Here is a 27,787-nt window from a genome sequence, read left to right as displayed (position 1 = left end):
TATTGTCTCCGGCGCGGCGCCCAGCACCAGGCGGCGGCCGCAGCGAGGCCGTGCCCGGCGCGGCGCAGCGCAGCGGAGCGGGGCGCGCCGCCCCCGCCGCCCCCGCCGCCCATGGGCCACAGCTGATCCGCGCCCGGCTCCCGGCCGCGCCCCGGGCACCAGCGAGGCGGGCGGAGCGACCCTGCCGGCGTCCATCCCCCCCCTCCCCCGCCGCTCCCTCCCCGCTCCGCGGCCCCGGAGCCCTCGGCGGCCTCCGCCGGGGGTGACGGCGGCGGCGGCGGCGGACTCGGGGCGCCCTCGCCCCTGCGGGCCCGGCGGGGGGAGGATGCCTGGGGCGGGGATGGGTTTTCGCCCGTAGCTCCCCGCGCCCCCCCGCTTCCTTCCGCCCCCTCTCGCCTCCCAGCGGGGGCGGCGCGGCCCCGTTCCCCGCGGGGGGCTGTCGCTCGGCTCCCTCCGGCCCGGCGGCGCCCACATGGGGGGCAAGCAGAGCACGGCGACCCGTTCGCGGGGCCCCTTCCCGGGGGTGTCGACGGATGACAGCGCCGTGCCGCCGCCGGGAGGAGGGGGGGGGCCGCCCCCCTTCGGCCATTACCGGGCGGGCGGCGGCGGCGGCGCGATGGGGCTGCGCAGCCGCTCCGTCAGCTCGGTGGCCGGGATGGGCATGGACCCGGCGGCGGCCGGCGCCGTCCCCTTCGGGCTGTACGCGGCGGCGGCACGGGCGGCGGGGGAGGCCGAGCGGGCCCCGGGCGGCGGCGGCGGCGGTCCGGGCTCCGACTCCACGTACGCCCATGGCAACGGTTTCCAGGAGACGGGAGGCGGTCACCATAGAGACGGGATGCTGTACCTGGGCGCCAGGGCCTCGCTGGCCGACGCGCTGCCCCTTCACATCGCACCGCGGTGGTTCAGCTCGCACAGCGGTGAGTGCCGGCTCCCCGGAGCCTTACCCCGGCTTCCCCTCCCTCCGTGGGTGCCCGGGGGCGGCGGTGGGCGCGGTTCACCCGGGAAGGGGGAGCTGCCCCCATCTTCTTGGACCCTCATCGCCATCCCCTCCGCGGCACAGACGGGTGGGTGCGTGCTGGAGCTGGCATCTGTGTCAAGGTCAAGGGAGGAAGGGGCTGTGAAGGGAGGAGGCTTTCTAGAAGGGAGGTGTTTTGGCTCTGAGATGTGAAGTATGTGGATGTCCCACCCTACCCCCCTTGACATGGGGGATAGTGGTCTTGAGGTCTCAAGACCTTGGCTTTTGCAGACCAGGATGAGCACCTCATGTCTTTTCTGAAGGTGTTTGGGGGTTGCCAGTCATAGCAGTTCCTGGCCTTAGAAACTGGGAAAGAGACAGAGGAAGCCTTTAGAAGTAAGGTGTGGGGATTTTCTTTTTCCTTTGTTTTGCATGATAAAGGGCCAGGGAGGGGCCAAAGTGGGTTTTCTCTTTGAAGCCAGCTGGCAGTGTTGTGGTGCTGAGGAGGAAGCAGAGAAGGAACTGCCTGCCTCTTCAACAGGGCCAGCTGGGCTCTCTTGCAGGAAACATGTCAGGCTATGGGAAGGGGCAAGGTTACCCCCTTCACCCTCCTGGCTGCACTCTTCCATGTGTCCTGGTGTCTGGAGAGGAGCTCTGGCTGTGAGCAGGGCTGTGTCACTGACCTAGTTTTGGCTGGGTACAAGGAGCGAGGTGGGAGGTCCTCCCTTCCCCTCCTGGCTGGAGGGGAAGTCATTTCAGGGATGTCTCCTTGCGTTTCCTGGAATAGTCTGGGATTTCTCTCCCACCCGTCCCCCTCACAAATGCTGTGTTCTCCTTGTGTGACGTGGTCTGGGAATTTCATAATATGCCTTGGGACAATGCCTCATTTTCAGGAAGGCCTGAACTGAACCAGGGGATAAGAACAAAGTGCAAGAAAAATCTCATGGGGCCCATTTTCTTACTTCTTGAAAAAAAAAAAAAATCTTGGGATTTTTTTTCCCTATGCCCAGTCTCCAGGGGCTGCTCTTCTCCATTTGATCAAAGCTGTGTGTCTTGTATTGCATCCTCAGTGGCAGAATGCCCCAGGCCTGATTTCTATTGATCCAGATAAGCCGGGCACTTGCCCTCCTCCCTGGCAGATGGAGAGGGCTGACGTGTGGCACCGGAGTTGAGACCAAGAGCTCCGGCAAACTTTCTTGCTCTGTGACCTTGCACAGACTGCGCTGCTGCTCTGGTTTCTAAACGCAGAGAGAAATGAAGGCACATCATCCTTCCAGGTATTCCATAAGCCTCTGTGGGAATGAGGGCCATGGGGGCTTCTGCTGCGCCTGGTGCTGGAGTGAGGAGGGTCTCGTTACAGAAACACCCTGCAGCTCACAATGGTTGGTCAGGGAGTATCAGTTACATTTTAAACTGCAATGCTGCGAGGCAAAAACCTGTTCAGAAAAATAAACCAGCTGCAAAATGGACTAAGCTGTTTTTCAGCCACTTGAGTGAGTTAGTGCAGTGCTGCTAAGTTAAACACAGTGCCCTTGAAAGATTACAGCGTGAGCTGTGGGAAGTGCTGCAAGAGCTGGGTTTCTCTGGTGCCTCTTTTGGGGCCTTCTGAGAGCATTTCAGCTGAGCCGAAGCATACGCGGGCAGCAGTGAGAGCTGTTCAGTCTGTGTTGAAGCCTCTCCCGGTGGTGGTTCTTCCTCGTTGCTAATTAATAGCAAAACGTGTGGAGGATGCTTAAAAACCCTTCTGAAAACTTGTCAGAGCTCATTTAACTTTTGCACTCTTCTTCTCTTAGTGTAAGAAGTTAATGAAGGATTTGGAGACTGCAGGGAAGGGGGGAAGTAAGCCACCTCAAGGTTGCCGAAATTCCTGTTAATCTCCCATTGCAGCTGGTTAACCTCCAGCAGGGCAGTCAGGAGCTACTCGTGTCTTCCCCACTGCCTCCCCATCGACCTGCTCCTCTCGCAGTGCTGAGCCACTCCATTAGCCTCTGGAAAGTGCTGAAGCAGCAGTGCTCTGGTAAATGGAGAGGAGCTTTGACATTGCTGCGCGTGACTGTCCCTGCTTCCTTCGAAGGATGACTTGAGGGTGGGTGTGAGGGGACCTGCTGACGTACCGAACCCACTCAGCACGAGGCATACCTGGGGATCTCTGGGATCTGCCTGAGCTGCTACCAAGGAGAGGAGCCCCCCAAACTCTGTGGCTGACAGGGCTGGAGAGTGGATTCTTGCCCTGCCTGCCCCTTTCTGGAGACCCCGATGGTTCCATTTTCTGCATGTGGGGAAGGAAGGTTGCATTCATGTTTTTCCAGGAACATTTGGGTTTGGGGCATGAGCTGGGAGCTCAAAGTGCAACCTGAGTCCTGTGGGGTCCTCAGTGGGACAGTGAGGAGTCCTGACTTGAGGGCAGTGATAAGGTGCTGTTGTTGCAGCAGCATGCCTGTGATAACGGGAGCACACAGTCTTGGCGCCTCGCCACTCCCTGTATCTGCCATGCAGAGTTTCTGTGCCTCTCCGACTGCTTCATGGCTCATCAGGCCCCTCAGCAGGGACCCTGAGAGGTGAGCTGGGGCAGGCTGAGCTCTCTTCCCTGGTTGGTGTCACTCCTTCTCCTCTCTGCAGTTGAAGGCCTGCAGAAGAGCTAGGTGTGCCTGCGAAGGAAGGGAGGAGGACTGTGCTGGGAAGCCTGTGCAGAGGGAGGTCGCAAAGTGTCCCCAAGGCCAATGAATGCTGCAGCATCCCTGTAAGGTGCTGTGCATGGGGTTGGTCAGTGAGAAGAGCCCAGTGCTGAATCCCTCTGGGCTCCACTGTGGCTGCTGGGATGGGAGGAACAGTTAGATACTGATGGCCTCTAGCCTGTCCCAGGACAAGGGCAGGAGAGCTGCTGCTCTTGTGAACAGTGAAGCCTACATATATCTTCCAAATGGGGTGGGCAAGGAGCTCTGACCTTTATGGTGGAGCTTGTCCCTCCCTTTGAGTGGACAGTACCTCTGTGGGTGAGTCCTGTTTCCTGATGGGGATTTTCCCAGGCATGCCCACCATATACACAAGCAGTATAGCTGTTCCAGCACCACCTGAAACTGCTCTGGGATTTCCCTGTCTGCCCAGGGTTTCCGAGATCCAGTTCCTGCCTTTATGAGTGGAAAATGACACATCTTGCACAACTTTGGAGTTTGCCTGTAGCACTTGACCCTGCCTCTGTAGGTTTATGACTATGAGGACTTCTCAGTAAAGCCAAGGCTAGTGGGAAGAAGGGAGAAAAGGGAGATGTGTGGTTTAGTGCTATGTGTCTCCAGCTTTGTGTGGTTCTCTTAGTATCTCTCATGTTATTCATCTTCATCAGAGGATCTAACGGAGTTTGCAGAGGCTGTAAGTAGCTTAAAGTTTATCTGGAAATCCCACTCATCACCCAAAGCCCTTGAGTGTTTGAAGCTCTAATAAATCCATATCTCCTTGTCTGTTGGCTAGCCCAAGGAAACGCCTAGCTCATCCTCCTGTGCAGTACCACCAGGAATGTCACAGGCTTTCCGTGCACTGACAAAGCAAACTGTTTGTCCTGGACTCTGGTAGCACCAGTGTCAGGAGGCCTTCTTTGCCATATGAGCTGCTGGGTTCTCAGCAGCTGGGTTCTCAGGGCAGGAGGGCCCAGCATGGGGAAGATGGGAAGGTTTTTAGTGCAGAGATGGCAGCCAGCATGCTGGGCTGGGTGCTTCTCCAGGCATGGTTAGAGAGCAAAAAAGGCTGGAAGTGCTCTTCAATCTGGCTCCAGAGTATGGGGAGGGAAAAAGGGGTTGTTGGAGGGTGAGCTGAGGATGTGTGAACACCTGTGTTGGGCAGCCCCAGTCTCTGCAAGCGGGGAGGAGGACTGTCTGTGGTGAACCCTTGCTGTGCTCCAACAGCTTTGAGTCCTGAGCCTTTTGTCACTGGTACCTGGCAATTCTTGCTCTTCACATAGTCCTGCCATTGCAGTCTCTACACCAGAATGAGAAGGCTGAATTCTGGCTTGTAGTCAGAAAGCTGCTCTCAGCCCTGACTGTCCTGCCACCAACTTGTCACCAGTGTGTTCTGGCAGCCAAAAAGGGCCCCCACTGTGTCCCATGGTTTGTCAGGCACTGCACTGCCAGCCGGTCAAGGGAGGTGATCGTCCTGCTCTGTACTGGTTTGGCCTCATCTCTAGTCTGGTGTGCTTATTTAGGTACCACAATACAAGAGGAATATAAAGCTGTTAGAGAACATCCAGAGGAGGAACATGAAGATAGTGAAGGGTCTAGAGGGGAAACCATACGAGAAGCAGCTGTGGTCACTTGGCTTGTTCAGCCTGGAGAAGAGATTGAGGGCAGAGCTCATCATGGGCTGCAGCTTCCACAGGAGGGACAACGGAAGGACAGCACCAATCTCTGCTCTCTATGACCATTGACAGGGTCCAAGGGAACATCATGGAGCTGTGCTAAGGGAGGTTTGCATAGGATGTTAGGAAAGGTTTTTCATCCAAGGTGTGGTTGGGCACTGGAAGGCTCTCCAGGGAAGTGGTTGCAGCACCAACTCTGACAGAGTTCAGAAAGTGTTTGGACAAGGCTCTCAGGCACATGGTGTGATTCTTGGGGTTGTCCTGTTCAGGGCCAGGAGTTGGACTTGATGGTCCTTGTGGTTCCCTTCTAACTGAATCTATGAAGTTTTCAACATGCAGACATCATATGTGCTTCCCTCCCCCCTTACAGGAGCCAGGCCAGGGCAAGGGCACCCCAAGGTCTGCACAAACTTGCCATTCTGAATCTATTTTTGCTAGTGGAAATTTCCAAAGATGACTGTCCTCAAACCATCTTTTTGTGAGTTTGGTGCTGGTTACTGTCTGACAGCTGGGTCAAGCACCTGCATCATTGCCAGGCCTGCAGATCATTTGGGAAGTGGGTGCAGAAGTGGTCCTGATGACTCCCCACACTGGTGATGTTCAGCTCTCCAGGTCTGGAGGGAATGCTTTTCTGCTTGTGCCTTCTCTGAGCCAGCTGCCAGGGCAGCATCCACCTGGGACGGGGGAAAGAGGCAGCGGCTACCTCGGAAGAGCAAAGTGCTGAACACCTGAAGACGGTAGACTCGAGGACAGCTTTAATGCTCACCAGAGCTGGAGATGAAGTTTAAGTGCGTCAACGTTGGCGTTGTGCGTGAGAAGCCGGCGGTGGCGGCAGTTATCTTCAGTCTCCGCAGCGAGAGCTAGCGCAGGCTGTCTCTGCGCTGCCTTGCCTCCCCAGTGCCCTCTGAAATCCCGACTGCTTTCCCCAGGAACAAGGCACTAATTGCTGTGCACATTAACTGGGCTGTCTCCTCTATAAACCTGTGCATAAATCAGCATAGGGTAGCTGGGTGTCCTCTCCCCTTTCTGCACATGTATCTTCCAGAGATGCTGAGAATGATGCTCTCGTGCTCCTGGGCTGACCCACTTCCCAGCCAGGATTGTCTTCCCAGCCCGTGACGTAAGTTTATCCCATGCTGGTTTGTTGTGCTGAGATGTTTGTTCCGGTGACTGGAATAACCGTAAAGGCTTCTCTTATTTATTAATGTGCTATTAAGGTTCCTCTCTCTCTCTCGTTTGCTGGCCGGAGGATCAATCAGATACAGACATCTTTGGTGGAGGAGCAGTATCAGGCTGGCACCTGGCCAAGGCAGCCGCGCAGAGTCATGGGAAAATGCTGCTAAATGCTGAAAATTAATTTCAAGAGAAGTGCAGGGAGGGAGAAAAGCCCACTTTGGAGGAGGAGAAAAAAAAAAAGGCTTTTTTTTTTTTCCCCTCCAGTGTAATCTCCCATGTGACAGATCAGACAGGCAGCAAAGGGCTCTTCAGATAAATTCTCTTTGCAGGGACCAGTGTTGTGGTGCCCCAAGCAGACAGTGGGCAACCACGAGGTGCATTTTGTGGCATCTGCTGCTGGTACACAAAAACCCCAGATGTGCTGAGTACTTGGTTTTGAGTAAATGTGACCTGACTTTCTCCTGGTTCCCTTTGAAAACTGAAATCATAAGAGCTTGGGAATGATGTACATGAGCAGTCAAGTGATGCTGTAAAGTAGCAGGCCCTGATGCAGAGCATTTTGCCCACCTGCTTTAGCCTCGCTGTACACTGGGGTACAACAAGCCTCCCTCTATAGAGATACCAATTTTTTATTTCAGGTAGAGCAAAACTGGTTAAAGCTGGGCCTTAAATGTCTCCCCTGCACCAGTTCCACCAGGCAGGTTTCAAATGTGGGTGAACCCACTGGGTGCTTGAGTACCTTCCAGGGGTGCTCATGCTGTCCCTTGCAGGTGCTGCCTGACCAAATGCTTTTGCTTAGTGCTTTTTGATGAGAGGCTGTTGGAGGTGCAGCTTCAGGAAGCTGTGCTGCCTGGGGCCTCTTCTCGTGCTGTTGCACAGCATTTCCCGTGGGCAGAGCCTGCCTGCTGGCAGGTTTCCTGCCCTGCTGGGCTGCAGGCAGGGGAGGGGAGTGCCTGTGGTGGGGGACAGAGGCTGCTTCTTTCTCATCATGGTTTAACTTTCCAGCCCGCTGCAGATCCGTACAACCTGGAATTCGAGGAAGGTGGAAGGAAAGGCCAGGGAGGCAGCAGGCAGGTCTTCATGGCTGGCCTCTGTGCTGCTGGCACAGGGCTTGATACCTTGGTGCTCCCTGCTGTGGTCCCTGTGCCTCCACACTGCCAGGCTTGTGCCATGTGCAACCAGCTGAGCCTGAGCAGATGCATCGCTCAGACCCAATGCCATGTCTGTGGGCAGCTGAGGGTGGGCTATCCAGGGTGTATTTTGCCAGTGGGGATGGTACCTCACCACTGGAGAGGCTGTACTGCACCTCTGAGGCGAAGCTGACTCTTCTCTCCTCTCCTTCTCTATAGATCAGAGCTGGCCAGCATCAGCACCAGGTTGACCCTGGGACAGTTGTGGTGTCATGGGCTGAATGAGCTTGGGAAATCTGTGACTCCCTTTCTCATGCACACTCGTGTAGCTGTGGGCCTCCCATCAGTGGCGTGAAACTAGACTGTGTGCCTTGGAATGGTCTTGTGGCACTTTGTAGAGAAGCAGAGAGATGCTGTGGAAATATTTGCCTTTTTGCTAGTTCTAGCAACCCCAGCAGAAATTTCCCAGGGTTGTATATTCCCAGTTAGCACCCTTGGTTCATTGAGTCTATGTCAAGTTATGGCCATAGTTCCTGAAAGACTGTCACCTGCCAGGCACAGAAGAGGGGCTGGGACAGATCCTGGTGAGGGAAGCACAGCAGCGCAGATGAAGAATGGAACTGAAAGCTGCTCAGAGCTGTTTCCTGACCCAAGCAGGCAGGACGGCGTGACAACAGTGGGTATTTTTAGAGGCCAGCTGCCTGCAACACAAGAGGGGGAAAGAAGCAGTCAGGCAGGAGAACTGAGTGATGCTGACCCTGTCCCACATCCCTGCCCAGCATTTTATTTCCTTCCAGGATGAGGCCACTGACATTTCCATGTCCTCTGTGCCTCTTTGCCTGTTGCTGCCTCGAAAGACAGCTCTCTTCCTTCTCCCCCTGGCTTTCACCATGGCTGTGAGTTTCTCTGATCACAGCTTAGCAATTCTAGGGTGGTGCTGGGGGCTCCGCTCTCCACATCCTGGATGGCTGCATTACAGCTTGGGGTGGTGGGCGTTTGGGGAATTGTTTTTTGGAGAAGTCTTTGTCACCAGTGAGGGGAAAACCTTCAGTTTCTCTGCAGCTGGGGTAATTGCAGTAATTCATCTGGAAGCTCTTCCTACAAGGCGATGGAGCTGCACTTCGTCAGAAGCGCTGCAGGGGAATTAGATCCACCTTTCAATCCATCCGTCCAAGGCCTGTACATCTGTAGCTGGGGAAAAGGAGGGGGGGTTTGGCTCTAGGCAGATGGCTTAAATTACTGTCCGCAGGGAGGTCGAGTCCGTATGGGCTGGGATCGGTTTTGGGGCCAACTCTCTGTTAAGCTGGTGCTGAGCAGGACAGGCTGAGGCTGAGCACCCTGCCTTGGCATTTCGGGTTATCCCCAGTCAGATCTTGCAGCTTTGAAACAACTGTCTGTGTGCTTATTTATGGAGCCACTGATTCATAGCCCTTGAAGTCTGCTGTTTTCTTGGATCTTACCCTTCTGAGGGGGTTTGTAGATGCCTTTGATTTCTTTTTGCTCCCTGTAGGCAGGTACGAAACAAGTGGTACCCTGTACCTAGTCCTGGGTGAATGTTTCACGGGAGAATGCTGCTTCACAAGGCCCTGCCTGGCTCTGGAAGTGGGGTTATACTCTGCTCCTCTGGGTGTTGCCTTTTGTGATGGGGAAGAGAGAACTTCAAATCCCACAACTGGGATTTTTGTCATCTGCAGCCCCAGTATGTCCTTTCTCAGAAGGAGCCCTTCTCACGTTGGAGGTTGGCACATGTTGAAGCGAAGAGGCAGAGAAGGTGGGATACCCAGGCAGGGTTGTTCCTGCCTGTGGCACAGTGTAGCCCCTCCTGCCTCCTCCAGCAGGATCCAGCGTGGGCAGACCCTGCTGCTTGCTAAGGGGCTCATTCCTCTGAGATGCTGTGCTTTGTGTTTCAGAGGGCTCCCAGAGCTGCAGAAAGCTGGCTCTGTCTGCCAGCCGCCTCCATGTTGCAAAGGCAGCTGGGAAGCTCTGAAGTGGTGTATCCCCATCCTCAGCATAGACCTTCCTCTCAAATCCCCAGCCTTTGGCTGTCAAAGGGGAGTTCATGGTGCCTGTCCAGGCAGCTTGGAGAATCCCTCCCCTTCTGCACCATGTACAACAGAGAAGTGGGATCACTCCCCAGCTTTGCACCTGCTTTTTCCCCTTCCTGCTGTTCTGGTAGCCTGGGGCATTCACTGGTTATCCCTCAGCAATCACAGTCCCTCCTAGGGAGCAGGGAGATGCTCTGTGCCATGCAGCCCTTCCTACCCACGTGAGGGGCAGGTGAGGTCAGGGCTTGCTCTGCAGCGTGCTCCTCACTAAGATTTTTTTTTTCCATTGGTGGAAATTTTTTTTTCTGTCTTTTTGCAGAAACAACCAGTGTGAACTGGCCACAAGTGTTTCCCAGCCATGAGCTGCTTGTGGGTGCAGCTCTGTGTGCCTTTTATGCTCTGTTTGCTGCCCACTACATAAAAATTGCCCTTTCTCTACCCCAAAAAGCGTCATCCTTTCCACGCACCCCAGGGGTTGGGGGTGTGGCACTGATGAAAACCGATTGCCTCAGTGATCCTGCCACCATGGCCCAGGCACAAAGAGACCCTCCTCCATGCTCTTTGTGCAGTGCTGCTGTAGGATGCCTAGGGAGGAGGTGTCTCAGGAGCTGGTTGGGATCACTTCCTGGCAGGAAGAGGTACTTGGGTGCAATCAGTGCTTGGCCATACTCCCAGCATCACAAAGCCAGGGCATGTCATCACGTGCCTCTGGAGTGTCCCATCATCCTTCCAAGAGATCATCTGAAGCTGAGGCATGATGGAGCCTCAGCAGCATCAAAGCACAAGTTTTCTGCTTTGGAAAAACCCAGGGGTCAGGAAGCAGATCACCCCATGGAGTCAGATCCGGCTGTGTGTGGGAGTGGCTCAAGTCGGGCTTTTGTGTTTCAACCTTTCCAAAAGCGGGAATTCCTCTGGCAGCTCTGCAGTGCTGGAGCCTGGCAGTGGGGACTCCGTGGGTGCCTCCCCAATGGATGTCTTAGTCAGAAGTGACTCACCCCACCAGTCCCCGCGTGACGTTTCCTCGCTGCTCCCTCCCAGCCCTTGCCAAGCCAAACTGTCGAACTCTGTCCCTTTCTGCTCTGATTTCCAAATGGCTGCGTCCCACTGTGCTGCCAGTGGATCCCCTGCACTCCTTCATTTCAGCACCTGGGATCCCCCTCATTACCCTGCTGGCTCTGTGCATCCTGCAGATGATTGCTGCCCACAGCAGGGCTTTGGCTGGTCTTCCTCCTTCCCACAAGAAATATGTGGGAGGATAAAAACAGGCATGCAGGCAAACCCTTTGGAAATTCCCAGGTGTGCCTGCAGGATCATTGTCTTCTCAGGGCAGTGAGTTTGAAAACCTGATCATCCCTTGAAGGGTGTGGAGGCAGCACCAGAGCATCCCTGCAGTTCTCCTGAGCCATGAGATGGCCCCAGACCTGTTTTGTGACTAGCAGGAGCCCTGGATGAGCTTGTAACTTGGTAAATTGGAGCCCTGCAGCCTGACAGCAGGAGTTGGAGGTGTTAATGCCTTCACTGGGCCATCACCCAGGACCCCTCTGCTTAACTTCGCTCTTCTCTGGGATGCTAAAATTAGCTTTGGGCTACACATTCTTCCTTATGAAACCTGTTCCCAGCAGCTGGGGGAGTGTTTCTGCAGTAAACTAGGACTTGCCAGAAGACAGGGTGACCCTGGGAAGTTGCCTTTTTCATCCAGGTCTGGGGGAACTGATCCTGCAGCCTGAGCTGTAGGAGGGAGATGATTTCTGCCTTAGCATAGATACTTCTGTTCAAAAATTGCAATTACAGCCATGAAAGGGGCAATAGTCGAACAGTGACAGGCAAGGAGGGTACTTGGTGTCTGGACATCCTGTGACCAGGCCTCGTTGCCCTCCTGCTTCTCAGTGTCTGTGGGCTGTGCTGGAGGTGTTTTGTAAGGCTTTGGTGTGTCCATCTGCTGAGAATCGATAGCTTTGGGTGCTCTGGAGGAAACGTTCCTGGGGGTTCCCCCTCCTGTGTCTCCTGCTCCTTTCCAACTCTCCAGCTTTCCTCAGCCCCAGAACTGCAATCTGTTCTCCTTCTTCCCATCCTCCCCCACCACCTCCATAAGAACCCAACTGGCTAAAAAAAAAATAGCTCTGCCTCCTGGTGATGCCATGAAGATGTTATACCAGATCTTTGGGGGGGGCATTGCGGTGTGCATTTCAGTGCATTCGACCTAGATGTAGTGCACCTAAAGATCTTAAAATAAATACCAAGATAAAATCCCTTTTTCCCTTCTAACCGTGTTTGACTCTTGATTTTAAGACCAGGAAAAGGCATCACTGGCTTGCAGCAAGCCAGCCTTGGGCTTCTGTGGTGCCACCCAGCCCCTCCGCTCTGTATGCTGCATCCCTCTGACCCCTATGGCTTCCCCACGTCCCACCTGAAGCACTAATGCCTTGTCCTTGCTGCTACATCTCTTTGTGGCTTCAGTCACAGGGGAGTGGACAGAGGTGTCTCCAAAACACAATGCCTTGAGCATTAGGACGGTGCTGGTCTTGGCCAGCTTCATGTTCCATGGCACATCCCTGCCACCCTTGGCTGGTGTGTGACTGACCTGACAGCAGACACTTGCCACATGGGGACTTTGCCAGGAGCTACTGCACACCAGGGACAGCTTTTCTTAGACCTTGAAAAACCTGGCCTTGCCCAGAAGTAGCTTCTTTTTGGGGTGCTGCTTTCACATTACAAACATTTTTTTTTTTCCCTTCTCAGCAATCTGAACTGACTCAATCAGCAAGGAAATGCTGGGGTGGGATGGGGATGGAGCAAGACCATCCCTCTGCCAAGGCAGCAGAAAGGGTCAAGTTTCTTTCCAAGCACTGCCATCCAGAGATGTCCCATCCAAGCCACATCTCCTGCTTGGCTGATCATCTGGGGCTGTTTCACTGGCCTGCCTCCCTTCTATCCCCAGAAAGGTGGGATGTCTTACTTCCACCCTGGACCCGTCCTTTATGCTCTCCCACGTCTCTGCAGCCTTGAATCAGGAGGAAGGACGCTCGCTTTTTCAAAGCTGGCAAATGTGGCAGCCTAAGTACTTTACTCCTTCCTGCCTACGTGTCCCTGCTCGTGTCAGCCCTTGTGCTGCACAATAGCCCAGCATGATCCTGGAGTTCACTCGGTGCCTTGAGTCCTGCTGGAGCAGCAGGGCTGCCTTGGACCTCAGCTCCTGCCTCTGCCCATGCAGCTGATGCCTTTTCTTTCTGCAGGGGGAAGTGGGTTCTGTCCTGGTTCTGCTGAGTGCCCTGGCCTGCAGGCACTTGATGCTGCCTCCTGCAGCATTGCCAACTGCATCACTGAGCCTGGTAGAGCCTCACTTCCATGGTGGGCTTCCATTCATGAGGATACACTCAGCTGCCAGGTCCCTGTTGTGCCCCAGTGCTGGAGAGGTGCTCTGTGCATCCATGTGCCATCTCCAATGTGCTGCCCTCTGACCGTTGCTTTAAAAAAATGAGACTGCTTTAAACCCATAGGGAATTTATTTTCCAGGAGATGTTGGGTCTGAATATCTTGGCTCTTCAGGTTTCCTTTGCTTGCCTAGCACAGAGGACAACTCTCCCTGATCCTTTCTTCCCTCCTGGGGCTGCGCTGGAGCCTTTGAGGGATAAGGGGAAGAGGAGGACTTGGAGCCCCTTTGTGTCACCCAACCCCACATGCTTCAGATTGACCAACTGGTCTTTCAGTTTTTCCCTCCTCTTCAGTCACTAGTCTAGGTTTTTTCAAGATGATCCATGTGTTCCAGCTTCCACCTGGTGCTGGTTCAGCTGGCAGTGTTAGGGAAGCCATGGCGGTAGGTGGGATGCTCATAGGTTACTCAGCAAGGAGGAGGCACCAGGACTGCATGCTTGGACCAAATATCCCCTGGTTTCATCTCATGCTTGGACGCATCCTCACCCGGTATAAGCCAGCTCCCTTGGCTGGGAGCCCAGGATGCTCTCTAGAGACATGGAGATGGGCTGTGCAGCCAAGGTTTCCAAATCTTCTGTGATCATCCAGCAGCCTGAGGCTTACCCAAAGCTTCCTGTTTCTCCAGGTGTCCTGTGGGATGGCTGGGCACAGAGAAGGGACCCCTCCTGGGGCAGGCACGTTTTGGGGAGTTTTTGTTGTCACTCCCACTCAGAGGGCACTGGTTTATCCCATGGCAGTAGTGGGAGATTGGGCAACCAGGGATGCCATTGGTGAATGCTGTATGGGGTGGCTTGCTTGCATTGTGCCTGAGCTGTTATTTCCTCCTGCCTTCAGGGCACGTCATCCCCACCAGTGTCTTCCTCCCATTGCTGGAGGTGCTGTGCAGTGGAGGAGCTGCTGCTCTCCATGTTTCAGCCACCTGCCAGTGACAAAGCCAGGGTGTCCTATTGCTGGGGCTACTCCTGATGGCACCATGGCCTGTAAGCAATCTGCGTGGAGGCGCACCCATCTGGAGGAGGGTTTGGCAGGTGAAGGTAGACATGGCAGATGCCTTTCCCTGGGATCCAGGGCAGGCTTGCAGCTCCCGTGGACATTGGTCTCACCCACCCCCAAGGGGAGCAGCCACTTCCACTCTCAGGACATTGTGTGGTTGACCCTGTTGTAGTGCTCAGTAGACACATGTGATGGGAATTTCCTATCCCAGCACCAGAATCAGGTCTGTTTGGGATACTTAGAAATGGGTTGGAAAGGTGTCTCAACCCTCCCACCACCAAAAAATTCCCTGCAGTTCTGTGGCAGTGCTTTTGGCACTGTGAGGGTTAACCACCAGGCTTTTTCAGTGTGCATAGGACCGTGTGGAGATTTTCAGAGGTTCCCAGCTCTACTTTGCCCAACTCTCTAAAATTAACCATGTAACCTTCCTAAAAATACTCAGAGGGCAGTAGCCCCTGGAGAGCACCAGCGCCACTTGCTCCTGGTTTCTAGACCAAGCCATTGGAGAGATAAGATCACCTGCCAGCCTGTGTCTCGCAGCCCTGGAAAGCCCTTGGCTTTCTCAAAGTCTCCTGCAAGATACAAAGAGTCCAGGTCTTGACCTGAACCTGCCTTTCCAGGCCAGTCCCCTTCATGCAGCACCCTCCTCTTCTTCACTTACTTTTGTCGGGAGCTGGTACCTGCCCGCACATTTCTGCATGAGGTGACAGTGCCAGCTTCAGGTTTAATGTGCCATGGGATAGGGGCATCACCAGCTGCCCCAGATGCCTAGGGAGGGAGGATGTGTCCATGGCCTTTCCCTGGAGCAACCCCCGGGCCTCCCCATGGGTGTGGGAGGCCCAGGCAAGGAGGAATAGGTGGGCCCTTCCTCTCTTTTTTTTTAAGCATGTGGGAGGAGGACAGAAAGGGCTCGAGGAGGAGGGAGGGAGCTGAATTTTCCATGAGCAGCTGTCAAAATGTAATCTCCTGCGTTGCTCTGGCTGGCAGCTTAGGCAGGATAAATTAACGGGGATTTCAGGGAATGTGGAAAATACCATGGCCCGGAGGGGGCTGGCCATGTGGAGAGCAGCTCTTTCATCTACAGGAAAGGCTCCTGCCTGAACTGTGAAGGGATGTTCCAAGGCACCGGACTTGGTGCCTGCTGCTGTTGGGTGCTGGCTGTCCCCTGGTTCTCTGCCCACCACCTTCACCCAAAGGTCACATAGAGAAGGGGTGAGGGAGTTCACCTCTGCCTCCCCTTTCCCGCTGGTGGTGGGCTCCTGTGCCTTCCATGGAGCGAAACACAAGCAGTTGCTTTTGCAATGTCAAGTATTTGTGCCGACAGCTGGGGTGCAGGGCAGCCCCCCGCCCTGGGGGCCTTTCCACACCAGCTTCTTGCTCCTGCTCAAACTTGGGAATTTATGCAATTGCTTATTTACCTTTCCTTTTTTTCCCCTCTCCATCTTGTGAAATGCAGAGCCAGAAAAGTGTGTGTGCTTCTGCCCTTGACTCAGCCCCCAGACCCGTCTGGCTGGAGGATGCCACATACGTGCTAGGGCTTGAGCCTGGGCCCCTCCATCTGCCCGATGTCCCCACGTCCTTGCCATGGGGCTGTGGCGGCGTCAGGAGTCCCGGTGCCCCAGACAGCTGCCCAGGGAGCAGTGTGGAGCATGAGGAGTGTTCATGCCGGCTATTTATAACCGTGCTAAAGCTATCCCAGCTAGCAAAGAGGCCTGGAGATACAGCAACAGCCGCTTGCTGGAGCCTGCAAAGGGCCCCGCTCTTTGCCTGGCCCTGCTGCTTTGCTGGCGGCCGTGCCCTGGCAGCCACAAACCAGGCAGTTTCATCCGGGGCCTTTTCCCTTTACATCGGTTGCACATCTCATAAGATCCCTTTGGGTGCTGCTGGAGCTGGCAGATCTGGGACAGCTGTTTAAAATAACACATTGGCACAGAAAAGGGGGGACCAGAGGAAACGAGGTCTGCCCACACACTGCACAGGGAACAGTACAGAACCTTTACAAATGCCTTGCCCTGACACAGAGTTTGCAGACAAAATGCCTTTTCCAAAGGGAGCCCTTCACAGCCGTTGCAGACACTTGCTGCTGGAAAGCAATCCCCAGAGCTCCCCCGGTAGGGACCGGTGCCCGTGGCGCTGGCACACCGTCCGCTCCGGGCGGGATCAGTTCAGGCAGGGACGGGGCAGGCGGGCTGCCAGGGGAGCGGGGCACCGGGAGGGTGTCTCACAAGGGAGGGCCAGTTGGGTCTTGCAGCAGGCAGGCTGGGAGGCTATCTGAGCTATCCACGCTATAAATACACCGGGTGGGTAAACACTTGGGAGGAGGAAAAAATCAGTGCCTTCAGCTAATGGGCACGGCTGCCACAAGGTATAAATCGGTCAGGAGTAAAATTAGGCTGGAGAGGAGAAGGCAGATTGGTGCTGCTGCCCACAAGGCCCTGGCTGCAGCGCTGCCTTATCACCTGGGGCTTGGTGCAGTTGGGGCCAGACTCAGAGCACAGACCCCATGGCTTGGCCAGGCTGGGGCAGGACACCCCACTGGAGGGACCCCTGGGCTTGAGGGCTCCTTCTTTTAGCAGGTCCTTTTAGAGCCAATCTCATACCATCCATGGTGCTCATCCTTGCTGCACCCTCCTGGGAAATAACCACACTCTGGAGGGGCAGGGTCCAAGGACCTGGGAAGTAAACTGTATTTATCACTGCTGCTAATGAGCACTCGGGTGTTGAGCAGTTACCAGGGCTGTTTGCACAGCAGAGGTCTGAGCTGCCTCTCCTTAAAGCCACCCTGTACTTTCTCCCTTCCAAGAAGCAAAAAAATTGTCCTGTCCACATCCAGGTGGTGGCAAACAAGAACCTGATTCATCCTTAGATAATTTGTGTACATTCCTTTTCTTTTCTTTCCTGAGCAGCCTTTGCATATATATGAAGAAAGCTCTTAAGCGGCACTGCAGTCAAACCTGATCTGCTTTTAGAAGGCAGATCCTTAAATTACCCTCTCCCTCTCTGCAGGCAGGGAATTGCGGGATATTCTGGTGCAAACCCGTGGTGGTGGCACACTCGTGTTCGGCTCAAGCTGCGCGGCTCTGCTGGGCAGTGACAAACCACATGGCCTCGAGCTGGCTGCAGTGGAAGGGCAGGGGGTCCCAGATGGGTGACCTACAGGGCTGCTTGGGGTTCTGCTCCTTGTGAGTTTGGGGCTTACAGACTGGGTTTGGGGCAGCCTCACTCAGTGGGTCTGGGGATGATGCCATGGTGGTCTGCATGGCTCGAGCAGGTGACGACACTGGTGTGACACCCTGGCACCACCCCAAGTAAGGTCGCAGAGCAGATCCATCTTCAGGGCAGGGCATCCCGTCCATCTTCATGCAAGAACCCAAGTCACCAGGCAGGGCCAGGGTCAAGCTGCCTCATCAGCCTGCAGGGTCCCCCTGCTCCTGGGGAGGCAGGCTGGCATCGGAGGGGTGAGCATTCACTTCACTCCTGCAGAAAGCTGGAGAAAGCAGCCGTTTGTGTTTGATGCTCTAATCTGCCAGTCCTCTGCTGCAGCTATACAAAAAACTCCTTCCTTGCAGCTTTTTTGGCTCAGCCATGCGGTGCTGAGCTCTGGCAGCAGGGACAGCACTGTCCAGGCACAGGGACATGCCCCTGCACTTGCCAGTGGCTGGGTGCTGTGTGCCCCAGGCTGCTGCTCGCCCTTTAAGGCCCGGCAGCAGCTGATGGCCACGTGTGCACTGCCTTGGCATGCTCTCCGTGCCCTCTGTGCGGCAGGCACAGGGACAACCAGTGCACCAGCTCGTCGACTGTCCCCTGTTCGGTGGCTGTCCCCAACTCTGACGCTGCTGGTGGCCAGCACAGGATGAGTGGGTGCCCAGTGGGTGCAGTGTGGGGTGAGGGTCACTATGCAGGCAGCAGGTGAGGGGCTGCCCGCTGCTGTGCCCCACCATGGCCCCAGGGATTCCCCAGGATGCAGCGTGGACTCCTGCTGCCCTCGCTAAGGGCTCGTCTCTCTGCTCTCCTTCCAGGTTTCAAGTGCCCCATTTGCTCCAAATCTGTGGCTTCTGACGAGATGGAAATGCACTTTATCATGTGTCTGAGCAAACCTCGCCTCTCCTACAACGGTAAGGGACAGGCTGTGTGGGGGACACAGTGTCCTGCTGCCCTGGGATGGCTCCGGGCAGGCTGGAGAGACATTTGCTGCGGGCAGGCAGCTTGGCTGGGCTTCCCAAGAGGGCTGTTCTCTGGTGGGATGGTGCTGCTCCATTCCGCTCCCCTGTGATGGCTCAAACCCTGCTGCTTTTGCTTTCGGGCTCCTTTGTAACACCTGCCCCAGGGTGGCCCCCTCCCCATCCCTCTGTGCCCGAGGGAGCCCTGCTGGCCCTGCATCCTGCCTGGTGGGGGCAGGGGACGCGTGTCCTCCTGGGCTACCCCCACAAAGGGGCATTGCCTTCCTCCCCTCCTCGCTGGCAGGCCGGCTCACGAGGCTGAGCACTGGGCTGTAAGCTCTGGCATCTCCCACCTCTCTCCTGACCACTGGTGTGGGAGTGATGCTCACCCCCTACTGGTTGGTGATTTTTTGGAAGCCAGGGGTGGGGGCTGTGTTCACTCCAGATGCCCCAGGCCCATGTCCCCCCTGTGCCTCCACGTGAGCCTCCTGGCAGTGTTTTCCAGCGCTGTTGCCATTCTACCCCACCCCGGCTGCCTCTGAAGTGACGCTGGGCTCCCCTCCATCCCAAGGAGGGGAATGCTGCGGTGGTCCCTGTCTCACTGCTGCCCTGTCCTCCCCTCCCAGATGACGTGCTGACCAAGGACGCTGGCGAGTGCGTGATCTGCCTGGAGGAGCTGCTGCAGGGGGACACGATAGCCAGGCTGCCCTGCCTCTGCATTTATCACAAAAGGTACCATGAGGGGACAGCCAGGCGGGTGGCAAGGGGACAGGCAGGGACACCTGAGGCTCAGCAGCATGGTGGTAACATGCTCTCCTCTTGCAGCTGTATAGACTCATGGTTTGAAGTGAACAGATCTTGCCCAGAGCATCCTTCTGATTGACCCACCGGGCGTGCTTGCTGACTTCTCTCTAAGGTGAGCCTGTAGTGGACTGCTCAGAAGGGATATTCCCATGATGGGTTTAAATCCAGGGCTGAAAGTGGAGGATGGGGTGGGATAGGGTGGGATGTGACAGCCAGGGCTCCTGCTCCTCACCCGGGACGGTCTCTCTCTGCCTTTGCAGGGCACCTTGCTATACCTGCTGTACCTCCTCTCCCCGTCCCCCCCGCCCCGCCTGGAGTTTTGGGCTGACTTTAAATTCCTCGAGAAGACAAAAATAAAACCCAGAAACTTGAATCCACTTGGGACAACGGCGCAGTTTTTATTTTATTTTGTTATTTTTATTTGTTCTGTTGTTTTTCTGCTTTTTGTTTTGTTTTGTTTTGTTTCTTTAATTTAAAAGATTTAAAACAAAAAGAAACATCCAGGAGAAGACAGTGTGAGAAAAGCGGAGCGACCTGCTCTCCCCTCCACAGCCGCTGGTCACCAGGAGAGCTCTGTCCGCCAGGGAGGCCCCAGGGACGCCCTTGGCCAAAACCCTGCCATGATGTTTGGCTTTTCTCCCCGAACCGAAAGGGGAAAGCTGCCGGGGGACAGCCGGCCAAACGGAGCACGCGGCATTTCTCACCGGCAACCCCCCACCTCCCACCCGGACTCGCCCGGGGGCTCTGCTCGGTTTTTTTGCACTGACTAAACGGGAAATTTCTCCTCTCTCCCATCTCCCTTTTGGAGATCTCCACCCCGGCCCCGGCAGCATTGAGATGGGGACTCTGCCCCACACCGAGAGTGGGGCCACTGCTCCCCCCTGCTGAGTCACAGGGGTCCGTCTTTCAAGTGTTTACAATGAGAAAAAAAAGGAAAAAAAAAGGAAAAAAAAGAAGAAAAAAAGAGAAAATGGACAAAAAAAAAAAAAACACCAAACAACAAACCACAACTGAAGCTTCGTGTTGACTGGCGTGTTCTTCAATTTGAGCTTCCCTGCCCCGGTGATGTTTACAGACTGGTCACTCTTTAACTCAGCTATAACCACTCAGAGACTGGAGAGCTGCAGCATCCCCGCCGCCCCTCTCGTGCCCCCTCGCAGGGCTCCTCTTGCCAAAACCACCCCCCCTCTTTCTTTTCCATCGGCTTTGAGTTGGACCCTTTTGAGGAGGGTATGGGGAAGGCCCCAATGGCCCCCCGGATGCCCCTGGCCATCCCTAGTCACAGGGGTGGCTTTGCTGGAGGTGCCAAGATGGTGTCATTTCATGGCAGTGACCCCCTCGCCCATCCCCATCCCCTCCTGGCGCGGCGGGCGCATTTTCGTTGGTGAGACCTCCCCTGCCGGTGGCCGTGCCCCTGCGGGAAACCTTTCTGTATTTATATATTAAAAACCGGGGGAAAAAAAGAGTTCAGAGCTTGGGGGGAGCTTCCTTCATTAGTCAAGGTGTTTTGATATGGTATTAAAACAATGTTCAATAAAATATTCACTGTTATTTTATTTCACTGGCTTTCTTGGTGAAGCAGATGGTGCCAGTGGGGTGCTGGAGCCCCCCACCCATGCCAATTCCCCCTGCCATGTGGGGATGGATGGCCACAGTGGTGCTCGGCAGGTCCCCAGAGAGCTCCCACCTGGCACCAGCAGCACTGCAGCTCAGGGGAAGTGGCTGAAGTGGGATGCCAAGGATGCCCTGCCCTGTGTGTGCTGTCTGGGACAGAGGCCTGCTGGGAAGGGGCTGGGGGGTCCTGTCCACCCAAACAACTTCACAGCACATGGACACTCTGAGTGAAAAGGGTTTATTGGGGCTTTGAGGATCCCTGACCCCCAGAAGTGGGGATGGGGGGATTTGTAAGGACACCTACAGTGGCACTGGAGGGCAGCATGGCCACTCTGGCCCTGACACCAGGGGCTGAGGCCCCCTCACCTCCAGCTCAGTGCCGGTGCTCCCCCTCAGAGTACCTTGCCGGGGTTCATGAGGTTGTGGGGGTCGAGCGCAGCCTTGATGGAGCGCAGGGTGTCCAGGCCCTCCTGGCCCAGCTCCTCCTGCAGCAGTGCCCGCTTGCCCAGCCCCACGCCGTGCTCCCCGGTGCAGGTGCCCCCCGCCGCCAGTGCACGCCTGCAGGACAGGGAGGGGCAGGGCATGGGGACGTCTGTCCATCCAGCCCTGGCCCCCCAGAGTACTCTGGCCCCACCTTCCCAGGCGCTGGGTGAAAGCATGGATGCGCTGGGCCTCCTCTGGGTCCTGGGAGTTGAAGATGAGGAGGCAGTGGAAGTTGCCATCGCCCACATGTCCCACCATGGGTCCTGCAAAGCCACAGGTCAGATGGTGTGTGGCATGAAGGATGGTGACCCCCCAGCCCCCTCTGTCCCAGGGGGCTGTGGCCCTGCTGACCGGTGATGCTGGAGGCCTGCAGGTCCTGCTTGGTCTCCACCACCACGTCGGGCAGGCGGGAGATGGGCACGCAGACATCCGTGGAGTAGCCCTGGGACAAGGAGGGCAGAGCTGTGGCACTCGCAGCACCATGGGAGCTGCCACCATCATCCCCATCCTTGTGCCTCACCTGGCAGCCAGGCCGCAGGGCCAGGGCAGCGTACCAGGCATTGTGGCGCATGGACCAGAGCTGCTCACGCTCCTCCAGCCCCTCTGCCCAGGCCAGGCCGGAGCCACCGTTCTGTCGCACGATCTCCTCTGATGGTGACCAGGAGCTCTGGGACAGGACCCACAGCACCCCCGGGCACCCAGCCCTCACCCAGGACCTCCAGTGCCCATCCTGGGCACCCGTCCCACATCCTGGGATACTCCTGGTCCCTCTGCCCCTTGTCCCTGGGTCCCTGTCCACCACCCTGTGACACCCCTGGTCCCCCCTGTCCCATGTCCATAAGCCCCTCAGCAGACCCTAGCGCAGACACCCAGCCCTCACCCTAGTGTCTTCCCAGTCCTCATCCCAAGCCTCCATCGCTGGTCCCCCTCTTCCTGGTCCTGGGCACTTATCCCCCTCCTCAGGACACCCCTGATCTCCCATCCCCTATCCATAGGCAGCCATCCATGACACCAGTCCCCCAATTCTAGGCTCTGGGCACCTGTCCCTCATCCTGATGATCTCAAGGTCTCCAATCCCCACCCAGCCCTGGGCACCCATTCCTCACCCCAGGACATGCCTGGTTCCACTGTCCCATGTCCTGGACATCCATCACTCACCCCAGTGACACATCATGGCCCCCTAGCACCACACTTCACTCCAGAACACCCTGGTCCCCGTGTCCCATGTCCCTGGGTACCCATCCCTCATCCCTGGGTATCCAACACGACCCCCAGCCCCAGACACCCTATCCTCACCCCTATTCCCAGCCATACCCGTCTGCTGCTGCTGCTCAGCCAGGCTGTGCCGGGAGCCATGGAGCTCCAGGAGGAGCGTGGCTGCTGCTGGCAGCCCCATCCCACTGAAGCGGCCACAGGCATCTGCCATCACCTCATCCAGGAACTCTGGGTGGGAGGAGGCAGTGCTGAGCTCCACCACTGGCACCTGGACCCCCAGCCCCACCTCTGGCTGCGGGCACGTACCGATGCGGGCCACGGGCACAGCGGCCTGCAGCACCTGAACTGTGCAAGCCACGGCCGCCCCCACACTGGGGAAAGAGGCAACAGTGGCAGCAGTGGCCTCGGGCAGTGGGTGCAGGCGCAGCGTGGCCTGAGTCAGGAAGCCCAGGGTGCCCTCAGAGCCCACGAAGAGCGAGGTCAGGTCATAGCCAGCCGCCCGCTTCCTGCACAGAGCTGGTGAGCAGGCGCCCACGTGGCACATGGCCAGCCCAGCACAGCCCCCCACCATCCCGGCGCCCACCTGGGCTGGCGCCCGGGGCCGGCGGTGTGGAGCAGGCGCCCGTCCGGCAGCACCACGCGCAGGTTGAGCACGTTGGGGCGCATGGTGCCGTAGCGCACCGCGTTGGTGCCCGAGGCCCCCGTGGCAGCCATGCCACACAGCGAGGCGTCCGCCCCAGGGTCTGTGAGCAGGGGATGGGCAGGGGAGGCAGGTGGGGACGGTGTCCACTCCCACATGGACACCACTGGGACCTCAACTACAGCAAAATTATGGGCATTCCCAGAAGCACAGGGGTCATGCCACTTCCATTCCCATGGGAAGCCCTGGGAGTGCAGTGCACCCATGAACACCACAACACCTCCAACACTCCCAAGATGCCCAGGCCTACAGGCATCCCCAGCACCTCCAGTGCTGTCACCCCCAGCCCCGTGACCCCCCTCGTGCCGACAGTACCGACAGGGAACCAGAGCCCGGTGCCACGCAGGTGCTTGTTGAGGGCCTTGCGGGTGACACCGGGCTCCACTGTCACCGAGAAGTCCTCGAGGCTCAGCTCCGCGATGGCGTCCATGCGGCTCAGGTCAAAGCAGACACCGCCCTGGCACAGGGGCAGCCGGGGCTCTGGGCACGGCCGGGCACCCAGAGCCCCCGGGGGGTCGGAGGTGCCGGGGGAGCCGATACCTGCACGGCGTTGACGCCTCCTTCGAGGCCGGTACCGGTGCCAAAGGGCACCATGGGCACGCGGCAGCGGTGACAGAGCGCTGCCAGCTCCTGCACCTGCCCCACCGCCTGGGGCCACACCACGACGTCCGGAGGGGCACAGCTGGGGGACAGGCAGCACCACTGCCCCACTGACTTCAACCACTTGATCCTCCCCATGGCCCTCCCCCAACCCAGGACTTGTCATATGCCCCTTCCCCTCCCCACGGCCCCTTGTCTACCCAAACATTTCCCATGCCCAGAGCTGGCCCCTCCCCGTCTGACCCCTTCCCCTTCCAGTGCCTCTTGTCCTCCCCAGATCTCTTCCCTGTGACCCTTCCCATGGTCTTTCCCCTCCCCAGAGCCTTCCCCAGGGGTCCCAGCTCCAGGGCCACTCACGGGTGCATGGACTCATCGTGGCCGTGCTGCTCCCGCACCGCTGTGGCCGTGGAGACGTTGGGGGCCCCAACCACGGCCCTCAGGGCCTCCACGAAGTCCGGGGGCAGCGAGGGCTGCGGGGGGAACAACGAGGGCCCTTCAGGGACGCAGTGGGGAGGGTCTGATCGTGGCCATGGGCCGAGGGCACAAGGCCAAGTGGCCGCGTCAGGACCTGAGTTGCCCTTCGGAGCCCCGGCCCCACCTTGGAGCAGCAGCTGCGGCGCCCCAGGGCTGCCCCGAGCGCCAGCACCCTCCGCAGGGCCATGTCTTGACGGGACAGGACCGCGAACATGGGAACTGCACAGGACCAGGACATTGCCCTCTCCCGCAGCCTGTCTGTCCCTCCCCCACACTGACACCTTAAGGTGGCTCCAGCCACACGCGAGTGTGTCCCTGACGGGGGGAACTGGGTCCCACCAGTGCCTGTGGTCATGTTCCCCTGCTGTCCCCTGCCTGAGCGGAGTCACTGCATTCACCGTGGCCCCTACCCTCCCACGCATCCCCATGCCTGCTCAAGTATCCCCACAGCTGGTCAGGGGTCCATGACCCCATAGGAGACCACACGTCCCCATGCTCCTCCCCTCCCAGCCAGGAGTCCCCATGTCCCCCTGTCCATCTGTCCCTGTTCCCTGCCAGGTGTCCCCATGCCTCTCAGCTCTCCTGGACAGGTGTCCTCATGCCCAGAGAACTGACCCCAGCACACGGCACATCCCCATCCCCAGCCGGCTGTCTCCCGGCCACCCGCCTGCCCCATGCCCCGCTCCTGTCCCTCCCGGCATGGTGACAAGGACACAGTGCTCAGGGGGTGGCAGCGTTTATTGATGGCCTCAGTTGGCCTCCAGGATGGAGTCGATCCAGTCGCGGAGCTTGGTGACGCGGGCGTACACGCCGGGCGTCTGGGTGTCGCAGGTGCTGCTGCCCCAGGAGACGATGCCCACCAGGTTCCAGGCGCCGTCCTTCTGGCACACCAGCGGGCCCCCGGAGTCGCCCTGCACGGGGCAGCGGGTGAGCGCCGGGGCGGGGCCCGGGGGCGCCGCGGGCAGCGGGGGCCGGGGGCACGTACCATGCAGGAGGAGGCTCCGTCGGCGCCGGCACAGACCATCACCTCGCGGATGCGGAAGCCCCAGAACTCCTTGCACTGGGCGTTGGTGAGCAGGGGCAGAGCCACCTGCTGCAGCACCGCCGGCGTGTGCGAGGCTGCGGGGAGCGGGGGGCGTCAGCGCCGGCACCGGCCCCGGGAACGGGGACAAGGACTGGGACGGGGAGGGGGGGGGACGAGGAGGACAGGACCGTGATGATGGTGGAGATGGGGACAGGACCGGGTCAGGGTTGGGAATTGGTGATGGAGTTGGGGAATGGGACAGGGATGAAGATGGGGATACGGGAACGGGATGGGGATTCAGATTTGGATGGGGATCTGGATGGGAGATTGGCATGAGCATTATGATTCAGCCGAGGACAGGGACTGACAATATGGATGAGGAAGGGGACAGGGAAGACAGGGGACAAGGGCGGGGATGGGGATTTGGATGAGGCAGGGGACGGGGATGGGGATTTGGATGAGGCAGGGGACAGGAATGGGGATGGGGCCAAGAAAGTGCAGTTACCGCTGGAGTCAGTGAGCCCCCAGCCAGTGGTGACGCAGGTCATCCCCCCCGGGAATTCGTCAGTGGCCTTGGGCAGGCAGACGGGGGACACGCGATCCGACAGCTGCGCCGGAGTGGCCAGTTTGATCAGGGTGATGTCGTCGTGGATGGTCAGCATGTTGAACTTGGGGTTCTTGAAGACCTGGAGCAGGCAGCACTGCTCTCAGCACCTGCATCCCCTGCCAGGGTGCCGGGCACCGGGCACTCCACAGGGACCAGTAGGGACCCCGGGGACCAATGGGGACCCCGGGGATTGCTCCTGTGGATCCCGTGCTGGCAGGGTGTCCGAATTGCAGAGCCCGGGCCCTGGGACGCAGGGGAGCAGGGACACCCCAGGTCACATCCCCTGCAAGGACAAAGTGGACCCTGGGGGCTGAACCCCCATCCCTTGGGAGTTCCCGGGAACACGGGGACAGCCAGAGGACCTGACCTGAAGGTTGAATGGGAGCAGGGACACCCCAGGGGATTGCAGTGCAGGGATGTGGGACACCATGGACACCCCAGGGAACCCCAGGATAAGGGGAACCGGGGACTCCTCAGGAACGCAAACCCCAGGACAAGGAGGACCCGGACATAAGCCCCCAGGCCACGCGTGGTGGCCGTGGGATCCCGCAGGCACACGGACCCCGCCCCGGAGGTACCTTCTCGATTGTGAGTTTCTGCTGGTCAGGGCCCGGTGCGTCCTGGTCGTAGGCGCCCACCACCACGGTGTCGGTTTTCCTGGGCACAGGCAGGCACTGAGCACGGGGCACCGGCACGGGGACACGGGGGGTTCCCTGCGCACCCTGCGCACCCTGTGCCCAGCCCCGGGCCGGCCGGCAGCAGAGCCGGTGCCTACCTGACGCCGCAGTGGGCAGCGGTGACCACCCAGTTCTCGCTGATCAGGGACCCGCCGCAGAAGTGGAAGCCGTTGTAGCGCTGGCGGGGAGAGCTGCCCTCAGCACCCGGCACCGCCGCCGGGCTGCTCCGGGCCCGGCCCCCCGCACGGCACCCACCCCTGCCCCCGGGCTCTCACCTGGAGGGACACCTGCCACGGCCAGGACCCTGGCACCGCCGGCTCCCCGTTGACGATGCGGTTGTAGCCGCGGATGACGGGTGTGATGGCGGGCACGCCGCAGTCTGCGGGGCACAGGCAGCCGTGGGACGGCGGCTCCGGCCAGCCTGGCCCCCCCACCACTCCCGCCCGCCCGAGCCCCGAGCCCACCCCGCCGAGCCCCACGACCCCACGCACTCTCAGGGAGGGCGGCACGGGCAAAGCCCGCCAGCGCCAGGCAGCTCAAAAGCCACAGCAGAGCCATTGCCACTCGTGAAGACAGACCTGCCTGGCACCCGGCGGCTCTTATATGCAGCCCTGGGCACCTCCCCACTGCCTCGCCACCGCGGCCTTGGGAGATAGCGTGGCACCTGGTATGGTGCCACCGGCAAATTGCCAGCCCTGGAACTTTCTTGTCACCCAACTCCTTGGTGTCCTGGGCCCCTGGACCTCTGGATGAGCAGGGACCCCTGCGCCCCTATCTGGGTGGCAGTCTGGAAGGACTCTGCAGATCCAGCCCTAGGTGAGTGCCGTGGTCCTTTCAAACTCCACCACTGCATGACAAAGTGTGCTGGCAGCCCAGAAAGCCCCACTGTATCCTGCAGCAGCCTGAGCAGCACATCACAGGAGGGGGTTCTGCTCCTCTACTCTGCTATGCTGAGACCATGCAGTGCTGTGTCCAGCTGTGGGACCCCAAATACGAAGGACATGGGCCTCCTGGAGTGATTCCAGCAGAGGCCACAGCAGTTCTCCAAGGAATGGAGTACGTCTGCTATGGAGGGAGACTGGAAGTATTGGGGCTGTTCAGTCTGGAGAAAAGAAAGCTCTAGGGAGATCTTAGAGCACCTTCCAGTGCCTAAAGGGACTCCAAGAGAGCTGGAGAGAGACTTTTGTCAAGGGCTTGGAGTGACAGGGCAAAGGGGAATGGCTTCACAGTGACAGGGCAGGGTTAGATTAGATATTACGAAGAAATTCTTTCCTGTGAGAGTGGTGAGGAACCAGAGAAGCTGTGGATGCTCCATCCCTGTAAGTGCTCATGGCCTGGTTGGGCAGGGCTTGG

The 27,787-nt window shown here is 58.1% G+C and overlaps 3 protein-coding genes across 4 annotated transcripts; 1 reads left to right on the top strand and 2 right to left on the bottom strand.

Moving 5' to 3' along the window:
* Positions 1–20: 20 nt before the first annotated feature.
* ZNRF1 (zinc and ring finger 1) lies at positions 21–20,596 on the top strand. Of its 2 annotated transcripts, none has more exons than XM_082290054.1 (5): positions 21–917; positions 18,096–18,191; positions 18,863–18,968; positions 19,062–19,152; positions 19,520–20,596. In XM_082290054.1, the coding sequence occupies exons 1-4, from the start codon at positions 473–475 to the stop codon at positions 19,117–19,119; spliced, it is 705 nt and encodes a 234-aa protein (XP_082146180.1). In that variant the 5' UTR covers positions 21–472; the 3' UTR covers positions 19,120–19,152; positions 19,520–20,596. The 2 variants fall into 2 exon arrangements, with proteins under 2 accessions (XP_082146180.1, XP_082146179.1); XM_082290053.1 differs by lacking the exon at positions 19,520–20,596 and adding an exon at positions 19,301–19,417.
* A 280-nt stretch (positions 20,597–20,876) lies between these two features.
* On the bottom strand, positions 20,877–24,381 carry LOC309577810 (putative D-lactate dehydrogenase, mitochondrial). The gene is made up of 11 exons (XM_082290052.1): positions 24,251–24,381; positions 24,010–24,122; positions 23,593–23,734; positions 23,368–23,509; positions 22,936–23,095; positions 22,659–22,858; positions 22,452–22,580; positions 21,658–21,785; positions 21,489–21,579; positions 21,289–21,400; positions 20,877–21,212 (listed from the first exon to the last, which is right to left on the bottom strand). The coding sequence occupies exons 1-11, from the start codon at positions 24,362–24,364 to the stop codon at positions 21,047–21,049; spliced, it is 1,497 nt and encodes a 498-aa protein (XP_082146178.1). The 5' UTR covers positions 24,365–24,381; the 3' UTR covers positions 20,877–21,046.
* A 494-nt stretch (positions 24,382–24,875) lies between these two features.
* LOC309577662 (chymotrypsinogen 2-like) lies at positions 24,876–26,992 on the bottom strand (the record flags this gene model as incomplete). The annotated part of the gene is made up of 7 exons (XM_082289828.1): positions 24,876–25,037; positions 25,112–25,245; positions 25,656–25,836; positions 26,336–26,414; positions 26,533–26,612; positions 26,710–26,813; positions 26,926–26,992. The coding sequence occupies 7 exons, from the start codon at positions 26,990–26,992 to the stop codon at positions 24,876–24,878; spliced, it is 807 nt and encodes a 268-aa protein (XP_082145954.1).
* Positions 26,993–27,787: the final 795 nt, after the last annotated feature.

Source organism: Coloeus monedula, assembly GCF_965178545.1.
Source record: "Coloeus monedula genome assembly, chromosome: 13".
NCBI lineage: Eukaryota > Metazoa > Chordata > Aves > Passeriformes > Corvidae > Coloeus > Coloeus monedula.
Note: the sequence above shows the minus strand (reverse complement) of the source record. Positions and strands in the feature narration are given on the sequence as shown.